General features: G+C 42.7%; 1 protein-coding gene across 3 annotated transcripts in view; it reads left to right on the forward strand.

Annotated features, from left to right (window-relative positions):
• The window catches only part of LOC105684218 (neurogenic locus Notch protein), a 166,468-nt gene that overhangs the window by 110,274 nt on the left and 40,067 nt on the right, over positions 1-16,127 (forward strand). For all 3 annotated transcript variants that reach the window (XM_048650944.1, XM_012397407.3, XM_048650945.1), the window contains 2 exons: positions 639-794; positions 10,238-10,420. In XM_048650944.1, the coding sequence (XP_048506901.1) occupies positions 639-794; positions 10,238-10,420 (339 nt within the window). The remainder of the gene's footprint in view (positions 1-638; positions 795-10,237; positions 10,421-16,127) is intronic.

The raw sequence follows: 16,127 nt of genomic DNA on the forward strand, positions 1-16,127 counted from the left end.
GGAAGATTCAATTTGCGCAAAATAAAAGGAAAAAGACACTCGATTGTAACGCAACTCCTGTAATTGCAGTAGATTACGATACGCGGTTCACCGAATCGGTGGGGGTTATTGAATAAACGTCTGTCTAACAGTCGGTACGGCGGTCGTAAAAAATTAACGTTTTAGTTGTATATAATATAATTACGACCGAATAGGGAATTTGTATTTGTCAACGCGAGCGCGCGGGCGCGCAACGTCGTCGTATCGCGTAGCGCTGCAGCGGAATGCGTTTTACGTGAGAGAATTGTTCAATCTTGTCAGGGAACTAATGATGCCTATACTCGGAAGCCACTCCCGTATTTGGCGATATCGACACTTTTGTCCTAGAATTATAACGCGCGCGCGGAGGCTGCAGGTGCTCCGAATAACGGATCGAACTCGTACCGCGGACTGCCCGTGGTATCTGTGAAAAAAAGAAAAAAAAAAAAAACAATAATCATGAAGAAATACGAGAAAATCATTCATTCGTATCGGAAGGAACGGATGAAATCCAATGAAACAACGCAGATTCCGAAAGCTTTGACACACCCTGCGGAAAATCTCTGCTGCCGACGTTCGCTCGCACCTTTTTTCATTTTTCTCTTTCTTTCGCTTTTCAGGATTATTGTGTCACCTGGACGACGCGTGCACGTCGAATCCTTGTCACCAGGGAGCGATATGCGACACGAGTCCCATCAACGGATCTTACACATGCTCGTGCGCCAGCGGATACAAAGGATTGGATTGTTCCGAGGACATCGACGAGTGCGAACAAGGTAAGCGTTTGTTCTCCTCATCTTGCTCCGTATTTACATATTCTCTCTTTTCATCTTATCGATCTTCGATATCTTTAACTCGTCTCGATTCGTCGAGACTTTTATACAACAAATTAGAAATCGCTACAGGGAAAATCAAGAAAAATCTCATCCTCGGAAACTCAGAAACAAGATTGCAATTCCTGCGGATGATGAAAAACGTTCGTTCGTTCGAAAAACCGCGAGTTTCGCTCCGATTATTAGTTCATTATTTTTTTTTTTTTGCGACGTACAATTGTGACGGCAATCTTATACGTGAATTTTGATTAAGAAATACGATATAAGTCAAAAAAAAAAAAAAAGATTCTCAGGTAGTGGATTTTTTCGGCGCACGGATGTCATACGAAAATTCGCAACGGCTATTCAACGGTGCAGAAACGCGAGTGCGGTACATGAGGTAACGACGATTTAATGTAACGGGGAAAACGTAATACGTGCTCCAGCCGGGAACCCATCAGCTCATAATAATTCATTTTATCAACACTCGCGGTGAGTGCAGCTGATTGTGTGAATTACCGGGTATTTTACAACCGACGTAGATGCACGAACGTCGTACCCGTACCTACACGATATAATTTCTGAAGTACGTAGATACAATACATTATATACAGGCGGAAGTGGGTACAGCGGAATCGGTCGAGTTGTGCGAGCCTCAGAACCATCGAAATCGGTCGGGTCGTCTCCGTCGTCGCAATCATACCCGAGAACGGTACTACCAAATTATCGTACCAGATCCCACACGTTGCAGCGACGTTACGTTCGCACGAATCCGATGAATTAAACGACACAGGGTCATTACGCTACTAGTCTCGAAACTTCTTGACTGTAACGCGCGATAAATTAATTATTATTAAAATTATATTCTTCGATAAAAAAGAAAAAAAAAAAAAAAAGAAAGAAGGAAAAAGAAAATATTATACACGCGTAGTTTTTTTAGACGATATAAAATAATGATGCAGAAAAAAAAAAAAGAAGACAAGTGTCATTAACGGTTGATAATCCGCAGGTAATACGGTGTAATATTCCTTTATACTACATGTATATATATTTTGTTCGCTCGTGGGACGTGTGAACGTAAAAATAGTTTATATTCATTGGTATGTTATTAATGATCGTGTGTGTATCACCATACGGTATACAAGTTGTGTAGACGTTATTGCTCACCTAACTATACCGCGAGTCCTCGTTATTTGAAACCGCATGCGGTTGTCTCTAATAAGCCTCGATCGTGTTCGGGATTCAATTAGCATTATTTAAAAAGTAGTAGCGACGCTATACATCACGTGGATTACCTTTGTGTGATGAAATAATAAATTAGTAAAGCTGAGCCGATTCAATCGGACGGTATTCTCTTAACCGTATAAGTATATCCAACATTACGTATAGCTGTACGTCCGATTTATCATTTTTTTAATCACGACGCCGACGTTATTTCACGTACGTACGTACGTAGAGGCTAAAACTGAACTCGCGTCGGTATAAAATTTCATTACAGTTTTTTCTCCTCCTTTCCTTCTCTTTTTTGCTCCGCCACTTATTGTAAAATCTTCGAAGATGTATAACGGCGAATCGAAAATGGTATCGATGTTCGGCGCTTCACGAATTAGAAATTTATGTACACTTTTCGGCATTGTCGGTGTTACAATACGTATAATTTGATATATTCCTCGTCGATCTAGAAGGACTAATGGCATGGCCTTAATCGAACAATGTCGATAGAGGGTACATTGCTGCGGGTTAGATATAATTTAAAAATGAGTTTTTCTACCTCTCTCTTTTATTCTATTTTCTTTTTTCTTTGTTTTTAATTTCAACTTTTTTTTTTTGTCGTCGTCTCGCCTGCCTTTCAACTCACCGCTTTCTTACGGGGATTCGAATACTTCAAAAGGGGATTAATATAGGCTGACCATTGACCGCTGGACCGACAACACCGAGACTAATCGATTAATTCAAAACCCTAGCGTTATGGTGCCACCTATACCCATGCACACTGTACATACACATCAAATACAAAACTGCAGCGCTATCTAATTCCTGGCGCCATAGCAAACAGCCGAATCTCATAGAGTTTTATGTACCGTAGAAGTTCATCATCCCCGTGCAATGGAATATGGTCCCTGTATAAAATAGTCATACGCCTCATGTGTATAGTAGTGGACACGGTCCGAAGCTGTAACATCCTATGGCTTATTACTAGAGCGTTGTTGTCGTTGCATTATCGTTATAATTATTATCAGCATTATTATGAATAATACGAAGCCTGCGGGATGTACGGGAACCGCGTCAGAATATGAGAAAGAAAAAAGTCGAAGAAAAAGGAAGGAAAAAAGGGGTTTGACTATCCAACGTGTAATCGCGCTGAATTATTGTCATGCGGTGTGTATATCTATGTAACTGTTTTGAATAACTGCGACTCGCAACGTTTAATAAACGTGCAAGGACATCATCAATTCGAGATTTGCAACTCGCGATAATAGAACGCGATTATAGGTCTCGGGGAATTTCATTCATCCCCTCGAGCGACACCCGAAGAAACAAGATTCTTACAACAGATACGTATAGCCACCTTATGCACCACCAACCTCGACTGACTAAGCTGTAATTACACCTAATGACACAGGCCATATGACATCTCTCCGGTTTTCTATGCTACTTTACGAGCATATGTATATTTTTTATGGTTGTCTTTTTTCGTTTGTCTTACACCGATCGCAATTAGTTTTGAATATATGTTTTTCGCCCATTTCTTTCATTGCGTTTTCTCGCCAATTTGAGGCGTTATATTTTTCCTACATCGACTCGTCGAGGTCCGTCTCAACCTTCTTATGAGGTCATCGAGTTCCAGTTATACTTGTTAACCGTGTATAGCGAGGTTACGGTTAAAGCTCATTCGATTTATCTGAGAATGATCAAATTATCCTGCAGTGCGAGATAATCTTTCGTTCGGTTGTATATATGAGATGGGAGGTGCATAAAGCTTGTGCAGGAAGCTGATATAGGTGTGGACCTCATGCTGCGTCCCATCGTCGACGGTCTGCTCTTTCTTAATTAATATTAACCCCTGACTACCGTCTGTCCAGCGCATTAATTACCATTCTCTTCTATAACCATCTTATACATATTGTACTTTATACGAACGTGTGTGTATGTGCACCCACCTGTTATCCAAATCGATCCTTCCCCTCGCCCCCGCGCCGGTGAAGAATGTTAAATCAATTATCACCATCGAATTTTCGTCGAAGTTTGTTTATTCTCTGAATCAATGTCGATCGATCGATCATGTGGATATATGTAGGTAATTGGATGATGAAAATTGAGCGATGCAAATAATTCTCCCTTGTTGTGACTTGAAATTTTTAATCACAGTCGGATACTCGTGGTTGACAGTCGGCGTGATAAAATCTGACGTGGCTGAGAAACGGAACAATGAAAAAGAAAAGAAAACAAAAAAAAAAAAAAAAGGAAATCGAATAATTTAATAAGATGAAAAATAATCCGAACAAGAGAGATAAAAAAAAAATCCCATCAACGTAAGCGTTAACTCGATTAAGTTGAGCGATCGTAATTACGAAACTGGGTATGAACTTTTGGCCGATCCCTTCCATCTGGTTCGAAACTATTTTTGATACGAAGCGAGCTGGATCGTGAAATCATGCGCGCGGTTTCGTCGTGTACATCCCACAGGGTATAGGTATATATTAATGAACTGTCTCCGTTTCAAACGGAGAACATTAAGCCCCCTAAAGTCCCCAGAGGCGTTAATATACAACGCCGCTGCTGCTCCTGCTCCTGCACGAAAGCTCGTTTTATTCGTTCCATTTGTTACTGACCAAATTGAAGAGATTTATTCGCCCTCGAATTCGAGGACCCGCCCACTCTCGTTTTTTTCATTATCATTGTTGTTATCGTTATCCATTTTTTACTTGTCATCGTTCACCTCTCACTCGCCGTGTATTTTAATATCCGCAAGTAGAGAGAAATTGAAGCGAAAAAGGAAGAGAAATTTTTTCGCATATCTCTACTACAAAATTGCTCCAACGACTTTAGGAGGCTTTTCTTTTTTATTAAATTATTTATTCATTTTTTTCTTTAATCCGAAGTTACCGAAGAGATGTATAATTATTAGTACATTACTCTTGCGTATGTATGTATACATAAAAAGTACATGGCGGGACGTACGTACGTACATACGGGACATTATACATATATACATACCTACACACGACGGTTAAACGCTGGAGGGTTTATATTCTTAGTTGTAATTCGTGTCGTTGCGACGAGTCCGAAAGGCCCGTAGGGTAACGGACAACAAATCAGAGAAAATTACAACTGGACATAAATAATTGAGGTGGGCAATCGCTGCGCGGTGATAAACTGCGGCGATCTTAGGACGCCGGCCGGGATGCTAGGGGAGAAAATTGTCGATGGAATATTTAACGATTATTTGTGCGTTTGATTCTTCGAGTGATATTATTAGAGATCGGACGTCGCGTTCACCGCCGTGTATTATACGTACGTACATACCTATGTATCGGATTGCAAGCGCGCAGATTTCCGACTTCGATAACGCGAGTTTAAGCACCGTTGATTACAGGCCTCCCGTATCACGTCGCGTATACGTATTCGATAGGCAATAGTTGTGTCGCGGCTTTTTCGGATCCCTCTCCGATGAAAAAAACAGCCAACTGACTGTATATTCAATGTATAATTGTCGGATGTATTTGTCACGCCGCGACCCCGCCCCCGTCGATATATGCTAATTCGAAAGATTATTCATTCCTCATTCGTTGTTGTAACACATACGATTTGTACAACGATATATGCGCTCGACGCTGCACCGCGCTTGACACATCGTGGAAACATTTTTTTTTCTACAAATAGTTGCGTGATTAATACTCACAGCGTTGTCAAGTATTGTACGTGGTATATACATACGCTATGTACTTTGATATATAACATCCTCTCGGATATAATCTCGGAAAATCTTTTTCTAATGTAATATACACATATCGGTTATTTTCACTTTCTTCGCTGTACATACCTCAATTTACACGGCCACGTTCTTACACATATGTATACCGTGGCACCGGACGCTTCTCTTTTTTTTTTTTCTACGTTGAAATTTCACGCGTGCTTCATTTTGGAATATTATCTGAGAAGGAGGAGAGAAAAATTTGGAAATAAAAGAAAAAGGAATAAAAAAAAAATAAAAAAAAACTCGTCTAGCAGCACCGAGTTGTGGAATAAGAGAAAGGCCTTGCGGAGTTCGTCGTCGGTGGGGATGAGAAAATTGTATAAAGAAACAGTAGTTAATTAAGGCGATAGATATGGAGCCAAATTACTATAAAAAAAAAAATAAATAATAATTAATTAGTGTGCTCGGTTCTCTGCGCGGCGCTGTTGAGTCAATCTAGTTTGAATTAAAAAATTCATAAGGCAGCCATATATATTTCTCGGAGGCTCAGAAAAAATGTACACACATATCTGTAATACGTGGATATGTTTTAATGTGTGAGAGCGTATACTTTGCAAAAAATACCCTAGGTACGCACTCACACACGTCCATATGGTCATTCTTAAAAGCATCGCGTTATCTGTGTAATACAGTCGACGAAGAGAAAAGAGAAAAAATGGAGCGCCAAGGTATACGGTACGAGAGTGAATTTTCGAAGGAGTGTCGTTCCATTGGGAGCGCAAAGTCACCCTATAAGATCGCGCGTCGTCCTTTCCACTCCTGTGGCAAGGGCATCAGCGGTTAATGTATGGGGCCTGTAATGCGTTCGCCATATATAGGAATCGAGATAGAAGTAGGTACTAATGATAGGTATTTTTTAACAATTCCTCGTTGACCGGCATAGCAACTCGAGTCGTTGCTTCTGCTCTTGCTTTTGCTTCTATTTCTGCTATACGCCGTTGATGTTGATTCTGTATCGAAACTCCTCTCCTCTCCGCGTGCCGAGCCTACTCCGATATCTTTCTCGCGCGTTTAATCGCCCTCGAAGTGCTGCAGCTGCAGCGGAACCTCGTCGCCTCGGGCGACCCGTTCCAACAACCGCACTACCATCGACATCAGAATTACAACCACCACCCTTCTCTTCCTTTTAACTCCTATGCTTCGTTCGCTTCTTGTTCTTCTTCTTTTCCGAAAATCTTTTGCCCTTGCCTCTTTGGTCAGCTAATAGCTATACATACCTATAATCGTGCGGTTATATGGAGATATTTCTCGCTGCATTCTACACCTCGGAGGAATCTTCGCTGCGGGGAAGACGTTGAGAACCGATTATCAAGGTCGCCGATTAAACCAACCTCTTCGATTTTTTTTTTCGACGAAATCAAAATTTTGTACGGCGGGTATACGACACGTTGCGAGGAAAATTCGGAATTCTGTCGACAATACGAGAATATGCAACGTGCGAAAGACGCGATTGGCGAATCGAGTTTTAATTAATTCACGAGGCCAACTCATTCAAGATTTCGGTTTTACCCCGGGAATCGGTGGCACGTGACTCGCATGAATTAATCACGGACTCATACTTCGTGTCGTATAAATTGCACAGGGGTTCGTCATCGTCCCACATATTTTTCTAATTCGTCAAATCCTCCGGTGTTACGAACCAAGAGGAATTCAAATAGAGAAGTCTGGAGTACCGCGAAATGATGAATCTTCGTATTTTTATTTTCTTTTCTCTTTTTTCCACTCTTTTGAGGGAAGAAAATTTTTGGTTTTCCTTTTCCGCCCTACCTGTAAGCAGACAAAGCAGCATTATTGCGGAAAGTTGGCAACAGTGCACAGGGCTTGACAAAAGTAAGCCGATACTTTAAGGGCAGGCTGTCTATATACCTGCGCGTGCAGGTTGGCCGCACTTCCCGAGCGAGTGTCTCGAATTCCTTTCCTCCAGCTTTCTTTGCCTGGACGCCCATCGGGACCCCGAGTGCCCAAATCTCCGGACGTATAGATATAATCATCTCGTATTCTCCTAGTTTTAATCTGCCGAACGGATGTCCTTAAATTCATAACCGACGAGACAGAAAATCGAAATCATCGCAAATATCCTCGTACACGAAGGGTGGTAATCCGGTGAAAAAAACGAATAAATAACTCGATCTTGGGAATCGTGAATGGAAGCTAATTTTTCATCAATTTTCACCAAAGTTTCGTGTCACTCTGCTTCTCATATCGGTACGATGAAAAAAGGATACGAAAAAAAAAGTTCGGTTAGAATTACACGAACGGTGTAATTACGCCGATTTAGCACATTAATTTTGAGTATACGATTCCTGTTCCGTCTAATTATTAATTTCGTTTCATTACCCATACAAGTTTAATGGATTTCATTATAATCGATCGGATCGAAGAAGGATGATTTTTTCCTCTTTTATTTGGCTCGTTGCACCTGACGTAGAACGTGATTCGATATAATCGCGTAGTTCGTATCTTCAGGTACCTACATTTGGTACCTATACGGACCATATATATATAACGTATATATCTATACGAAAATTATAAAAGCGAGAAACTCGTTCCCGATCTTACAGTGAGCCGCGGAACTTAATCTACCAGAAAATATGCAATCTAGATAATAACGGTGAGCGCGCGGTGAGCGGTGGGCGAGCTGCTATTATAGTTGTTATTAAACTTAAAATAACAATTTAGCGTTTAATTACGGTTCGTGTGGCCGGCAACTTGCGGCTCCTGCTGTACCAGCAGCTCCCAGCAGCAGCACGTGCAATGACTCGTATCCATGTGCCCCTCGCCCAACTCCTGGCTAACTCATACTTGCATCCTCTTCTCGACTCAACCGCCTTGCTCGACCCCCGCTGTACGTACGTACCTACGGCTCGCTCGTACGGATGTATATTTCTGTACAAACAACGTACCTACCGCGATTCAATTTCCGGTAAAAACTCATTATTTTAAAACGATACGGAGGATAGTCGGTCGGTATTCCTATCCATACGTACGATATACATCCCCGTATGTTTTGAATCGACGCGAAACGCGTGACGTTTTTCATCCCCCCGATGCTCGTAAGTCCAAATTTTACATGGGTTGTGTTTCCACTTTCATTTTGTTCTGTTTCCCTTCTGTTTCCGGATCCCATACACTTGGGTAATTTTGGAATTGGACCGAAAATCATGAATTGTCACGATTGATGTCAAACGCGGTGGATTTTTTATAAGATGAAAGTTGACGACGAGAACTTGTGAATTTTTTTCCATGCTATATCGCGATCTCCTCATTTCTCATAGACACAGGCGTCGCGGATTAGACGCCACACTGCGCTCGACGCCCGCGCCGACGACGCAGCGCCGTGCGAATTACAATACTGGTTTTTCTCACGTGCCAAGATACCTAATAAGCGCATATTAAAATGCCTAATAAGCGCATATTAAAGTACCGTAATTGGTTGATACAGTATGAGCATCCTCAGCTCATTCTCCTCTCACCCATTTCTCTCACTACTTAGATTTTCTATATGGAACTATATTCGGTTACGAAGTAGAAAACATTCCGTCGCGACGAACCGGCAGCATAGGCTACTTTACGTAAGATACCAGCGGCATTTTATAACGAAGTGAAAAAAATCGTGAGACGTCTCACGATCGGCGTATAGCCGGTGGTATGTCGCGTGCCTGCGGATGTACCGACGCGTGAATTCTTTTAACTTATACAGGCTGAGTTTTCCCAAACTCCGAGATCGGTAGGAGCTCGATTCCGCTCATCGTGCATGCTAAATTTTTCAATCGACTTTATTCGTCCTCGGGGCGTCGACTGGGCTAGATCGAAGGCTCAACGAGACTCCTCCCATCAGCGGAGTTTGGAATGATTCGGCCTCTCTAGATAAGAATGTACATTAACTCCGCAAAAAGCTTGCGCCGCAAGTATTCAAGTTTTCTGGAATTTTTTTAAAGAACTTCTCCTCTCACGTTTTCAAAACGTTCGAAGCATCTCGTGAAACCTGAGCGGGTAATCCGCCAGCGGTGTACAACAGTCGCAAATCGGACTCGGCCACGTTCCTCTGGCTCCTTCTTGTAAGGTCGTTGCATTCGTTGGGTATTACTTTGGTATTTCAACTCCGGGATAATTATGAGGGTGGAAAAACGTATGAACAGCGCAGGTTTACACGGTCGCGGTATGCGGAGTCCGCTCGCGTCTCGTGTCAACGTGCTTAAAGATTGCGATACCGCAGCCGTGCAGAAAAATACAGCAGCTGTACGCGGTACGTCGTAAGATCTCCGTAACAATTTTCGAGTAAAACAAGAAAAATGTAAATTATGGCGAAATAACTTCGGATAACAATTCCCTATTTTGCTCGATAAGATTCACTTTGCTCTATTCGTAGGTATAACGAATGATCGTGAAATTGAATTTTCATGTTCCTTTCTCGATTTTGTTTCATCAGGTTCTCCGTGCGAGCACGACGGTATATGCGTCAACACTCCAGGATCGTTCGCCTGCAATTGTACGCAGGGATTCACGGGACCGAGGTGTGAAACGAACGTCAACGAATGCGAATCTCATCCCTGTCAAAACGATGGATCCTGTCTCGACGACCCCGGAACATTTCGCTGCGTCTGCATGCCTGGTAAGTCCACATTTTTATGAATCTTTCAATTTTCATCTCATGAAAATTTCCCCTTTTTCTTCATTTGAGATTCGCCAATTTTCTCTTGGTTGAAACTTTCCCAGGCAATATACAGGGTTATTCACTCCAAGTGTTGAGAATGGGAGGGGCTCGATAGGCACGAAGCCTTGCCCCTTCAGCCAATCAACAACTAGAAGCATTCGGTACCTGATACAATTTTTTGGCATTCAATGGTATCAATTTCTCTGCTAGATTATCTGAAAAGTTAGTTGAATAAAACAAATGATTATTTTAAACTTTCCCATAATTTCAAGTTTGATTGAAAAAAAGAAAAAAGACCGAGCTCGTTTCAGAGGTGCTGCTATATGAACATTTGTCTATGTTGCCTGCAAAAGTTTCAACCGTATATATTGTGTGTATTTAGATACAGTTGTATTATATAATGTACATGTATTGTAATTCATTGGTCAAATATCGTGGGAGCGAAATAATTCGATGATCCGTTCTCCTCTCTATTAATTTTCGAAAATATCGAACGTCACAAGGTATCTACAGATATCCGTCTCCCCCGTGCGAGAGGAGAAAGTCGCAGTTATTATTTTATCACGTCGAAATCATCGACACACATATCGAACCGTGACGGGCGTTTTGTTCGTCCCTCGGTTAATTTATTCTCCAATATTTTTGTCTCGTGCCTTCGGCTTGTTCCGTTCCGAATATTCGTTTCATTCGTTCGTCCGTTCAATTGTGTTTCTCCCTCCCATTTCTCCGATCGACTTTTGAGACGAGTTCGACCGCAGAGGGGTTGAAAAATGGTGGAAATCCGGCGTGCGGCCGTATCGCCGGCCGCGAACAGATGCGTAAGTAACGATAGCGCGATGCCTTCCGCCGCATATACAGGCGACTGGAGAGTCGGCGGTAACGTCGGGTTCGTGTCGTCGGTAAATTCTTCCGAGATGACAAGCGGGGATCTGATAACAACCGGCAACAACTCGTTACTTTTGCCCCGCGTAAGTCAACTTTAATTGTTTGACACTTCAACGCGCCAGAATGGACGCGCGATATAAACGAGATATAATCGATACGTTCTTCTTCGGCTTGACCCGCGAACTTCACCTCTTATATTACAACGCCGTAAATAATGTAGAACAAAACCGAAATTCAATCCGGAACACGTCGTCACTCCCCGTTGTTCGATGATCAATATGTACTACGTTGGAGAGATGAAATTGGAAAAAATTAAGAGCACTGCAATTGATTGCCGGAACTAGAATGTAAAGATCTATAAACTACTTCCGAAAATGAGCGGGTCACCCTGTTTTCGCTCCGAACAAACGTCCATATTTGAAGCCTCATAACTGCCCGAAAAATTGGAGTAGAGGGTTGAAAAAGAAGCTTAAAGCTTCACGTTTCAGATACTTTTGGTTGGTTTGAATTGCGTTTGTTTGTTCACTGCAACGTGATAGATCAATTTGGCTTTCAGATTCGGATTCCTGAGATCAAAATACATAAGAATAGCATAGAAAACCCAATTTAAAAAAATGTTGATTTTTTACCCCAAAATTGAAAAAATTCCAAGGGGTACCCCTTGGAAAAATCTCAATTTTTGGGCCGAAAATGAAGTATTTTTAAAATCGATCGTAGAGTACTTTTCTTACGTAATTTGACCTCAGAAACACGAATCCGTTGGGTAAATTGAGCTAGGAATCTGTCCCTTCGAGATATCCTTGATTTTTCACTTTTTTCATCGATAAATTGGCGATAACTCGATCAATTCTGTAGATAGATCAATTTGGCCTTCAGATTCGGATTTCTGAGATCAAAATACATAAGAATAGCAACGAATACCTAATTTAGAAAAATGTCGATTTTTGACCCCAAAATTGAAAAAACTCCAAGGGGTACCCCTTAGGATTTTTTCGATTTTTGAGCTAAAAATGAAGTATTTTGAAAATCAATTGCAGGACACTTTTCCAATGTAATTTGACCCCAGGAACACGAATCCGTCGGTCAAATTAGGCTACGAATTTTTACCATCAAGATATCTTCATTTTTCTGCCCCAAAAAGCGAAAAATTAGTAATACCTTTAGTCAATTTCATGGATAGATCAATTTGGCTCCCAGATTCAGAATCAGTTGAATCAGGAGAGTTTCTCGGAGCGAAAATAGGGAATCAGCTAATTTCTTCGGGCAGTGTAGAAATAAAAGAAATATTAAGATCTCAATATTTGCCCTGATCTTCGCTGTGTACATGATTCGATACGTATTACGCATACATTATTTATGGCACCCATGGTGAGCTGCTGGAATGCGTTTTGGAGAAGTTGAACGTAAGGAAATCTCGAGTGTCATTAGAAGAAGTGAACGTAGGTAGAGATGGTATGAACCTACGCTTCATAAATAATGCAGGATATTCTTTAGGTGCATATGGTATATACGTGTGTATAATAAGACGAATCTCTGGCGGCTTATAAGAATTTTAAATCAGCTTCTGCCTCGTTCAGAATTAACTTTAGCTCTGGTTGAGTCACCTGTAATTACATTATAATACAGTCGTAAAAAATCGATCGAACCGCTGAAATCATTGCACATTGAAATTTGACGCAAAATTTGAAAAGAAAAGAACAAGAAAAATTTTCTGGTACATCGAACGAAATAAATGTACGAAAAAGCGATCCGCGCGCACAAGTGCACAAACTAAAAAGTTATCTTTCAATAGCGATCGGTAAAGTAAATATATCGAAGATGCGCGAGATAACGATGATTTACGATCGCACGAAGGCGCGGTGTAGGAATTCTTATACATATAAAGTGTGTTCCGTTAATTGGATAATATATTTTTCGTAGGCGTTCTTAATTTATCATCATCGAGGACGGCATTTTTTATACACACAAGTGACAATCCTCACCCGCGTTGATAAAAAATGGGAGAGAGAGAAAGAAAGAAAAAAAAAGAAGAAAATTTTAGAAAAAAAAAAAAAAAAAAATTCCCTCCCATCCTCCACGTCCGGGGGGACCAGGAACGAACGCCGCTACTTAAATCCTAATCCATGCTTAATTTTGAGCCACGGCGGTGGGTACCGAACCCCGTTTACGGTACGTATAAAGCGCGATATGTGTGAGACTCGATAGTTGAGATCGACGAAATCTAACACCCCGCAATAAATTGACGACGTTACGTGGTACGGGTATTTTCAAGACGTATGTACGTTTATCTCGTTTAATGCTCCATTTGTTTCGCCATGGGAAGTCCCGGGACGCGTTGCGCACCGGCTTAGTTGACCGTATATAGGTATATATATGAGTGCAGCTACCGCGGGGTGGCGATGCGGCAACGGTCGAGCGGCCCGCCGCGCGACTTATTAAACCTTTCCGATCTACTTCCTTTCTCTACGTACGTACGTACGTACACGTAACTACTCCCATAGCCGTACTACTGGTGTACCCGCACATGCGGAGAATCTCGTCCACGCCTTATCTTTCCCCTATAAATTTCCCGCTCTTCAACACTCGCGCGGACGATCAAAGGACGCGGTATTACCGCGCGGCGCTGCCGCCCAAGGGTGGTAACGATACGCGCGTCCAAATATTTCAAAATGATCGAAATTTCGGTTACCACCCCCGACGTGTTGCACACATCCGATACATCGAGGGATGAAAAGTTTGAAAATTCGAAATTCCATGGGATCGGCCCTCGTCCGTTCATCTTCAACGCGTGTTATGACAGTGCAGAATAGAAGACCGCGAGTGGTCCCTGTAGTAAAGGAATACACCGACAACAACGACGACCACGACGACGACGACGACGATGATGATGAAAAAAACGGGGAGTCCGAGGATGTAAAGAAAGCTCTCGGACGGCGCGGGCGACGCGAAGGTTCGGAGGAGGAAAAGGACCTCTCGGGGTCCATTTTTCTCTTGGAAGCAGCCCCGAAGCCCTTACGTGTGCGAGAGCTAAGCTGGAAGGATCGAGCAGCGGCGAAACAAAGACCGTATTGTGTTACACGAGAGCGCGGGCTCCTCGGTGCCGCCCGTTCGCTCTTATACGCGGGCTCGCCTCTTTCTTTCTGTTTTCCGATGGTGTTCGCTCTCGACCGTATCCACATCTCATGCTCTCTCGGGGAGCCTAACTCCTGTGTATGCGCGCGACTCCCCGGCCGCGCTACGGTATAGGGTACGTTATACCGCGGCGGTGACAGCCAAAATAAAAACAAGTCAACTCGCGGGTAACCCTTACTTGGCAACTCACTACCGATGCCGGGGCTACTTATACTACACAGCGACGCGCATCGCGCGCGTTAACGACGACGACCACCGTTCGGACGGGGTAAAATTTTATATCAGGCAGGTACGGGTACACAGGTATAGCCAGCGTCGAGTGAAGAAGCGAAAGGCTTCGGGGTACGCGTATACCTACGCGTCTCCGTGTTCGTACGTAAACCGAGTTTATAAGTGTAACGCGCGTAAGGATACTCGCGGGATTTTTAATTACTTTTTCGTACGTGTGCAGTCGTTGCTAAGGATGGACGAACTCCCCCGTACGTGAATTTACCGCGCATTGTGCATCGCGGCACGTATTAGGTATACCTACCGTCCGTACGTCTCGAATTATATAAAAAAAATAAATAAATGAATAAAAAAAAAAAAAATAAAAAAACCCCCGACGAGACGCGACCCGATCAACCTGCGCGGCCGGACGGGACGTCTGAAAAAACTTTGAAAGATTTCGAATTCTTACCAAACTCGGATACCGCATCTCATACAGAGGTATACAGAGAATCGACTCGAAGAAAAAGTGAAAATTACGTATAGAATATATTCTCTACTCGTGCGTTTTACGTACACCTACTAACTTACGTGTATACATATATATATATCCTTGTTACGCGTATCCTCGAGAGAAGAAAAGGGGGGAAACGCGGGGACGAGTGGAGTCTACGTGCGCGCAGCGATGCTGCGAGAACGAGACGTCGCGTCGCCGGTTTAAAATATGATCGCGGGCTCCGCGAAATATGAGATCGCGGGAGCTACTCAGGACCCCGATTCTCCGCCGTTCGTCGTCGTCCTCCTCGGTCTTCGGGTTATACAAAGGCTTATCTTGTCCCGAGACGTCTCGTCTTCCCCCCCCTCCCCCGCCTCCGCCTCCGCCTCTCCCCCCGCACCGGCATGAGATTGAATTCAACCCTCGAGCAAATGCGGTTCGGTACCTATACGCTCCTTTTCAAAAGGAGAACGAACCGTCTTAACTTTCTCCACCTCTCATCTCTCGCATCGCGTCCTGACACGCGGCACTCAAAAATCATAGAAAGATTTTTCGAAAGAATTGTACAATAATAATACGAACGACGATGATAACGATAAAAGTGTACGGACGGTGAAGCGACAAAACTTCCAATTACATTCCGAGGTTACAATTATCTGATAGTGCAAGTTAAAGTAAGGTACGGTAGGTGGAAAGAACACCCGGAGAGAAAACCATCGGAATTATCTTCCAAGTAATCGCATGACGTGGAATAAATAGTGTACCTTTGGCCTTTGTCAACTTTTAAGTGCACGCAGGACACTCGAAGGACACTCAATTTGATTAATGGGAGCAAGATGATTGCCCATAATTTTTATACGGCCATCGGTTATATTCGTCGCAAAAAACTTCCGACCAATATTCGAGGGATTCTTTCTTTATACTTTTATCGTCCACGCGACGTAC

Source organism: Athalia rosae, chromosome 2 (genome assembly GCF_917208135.1).
Source record: "Athalia rosae chromosome 2, iyAthRosa1.1, whole genome shotgun sequence".
Taxonomy (NCBI): Eukaryota; Metazoa; Arthropoda; class Insecta; order Hymenoptera; family Athaliidae; genus Athalia; species Athalia rosae.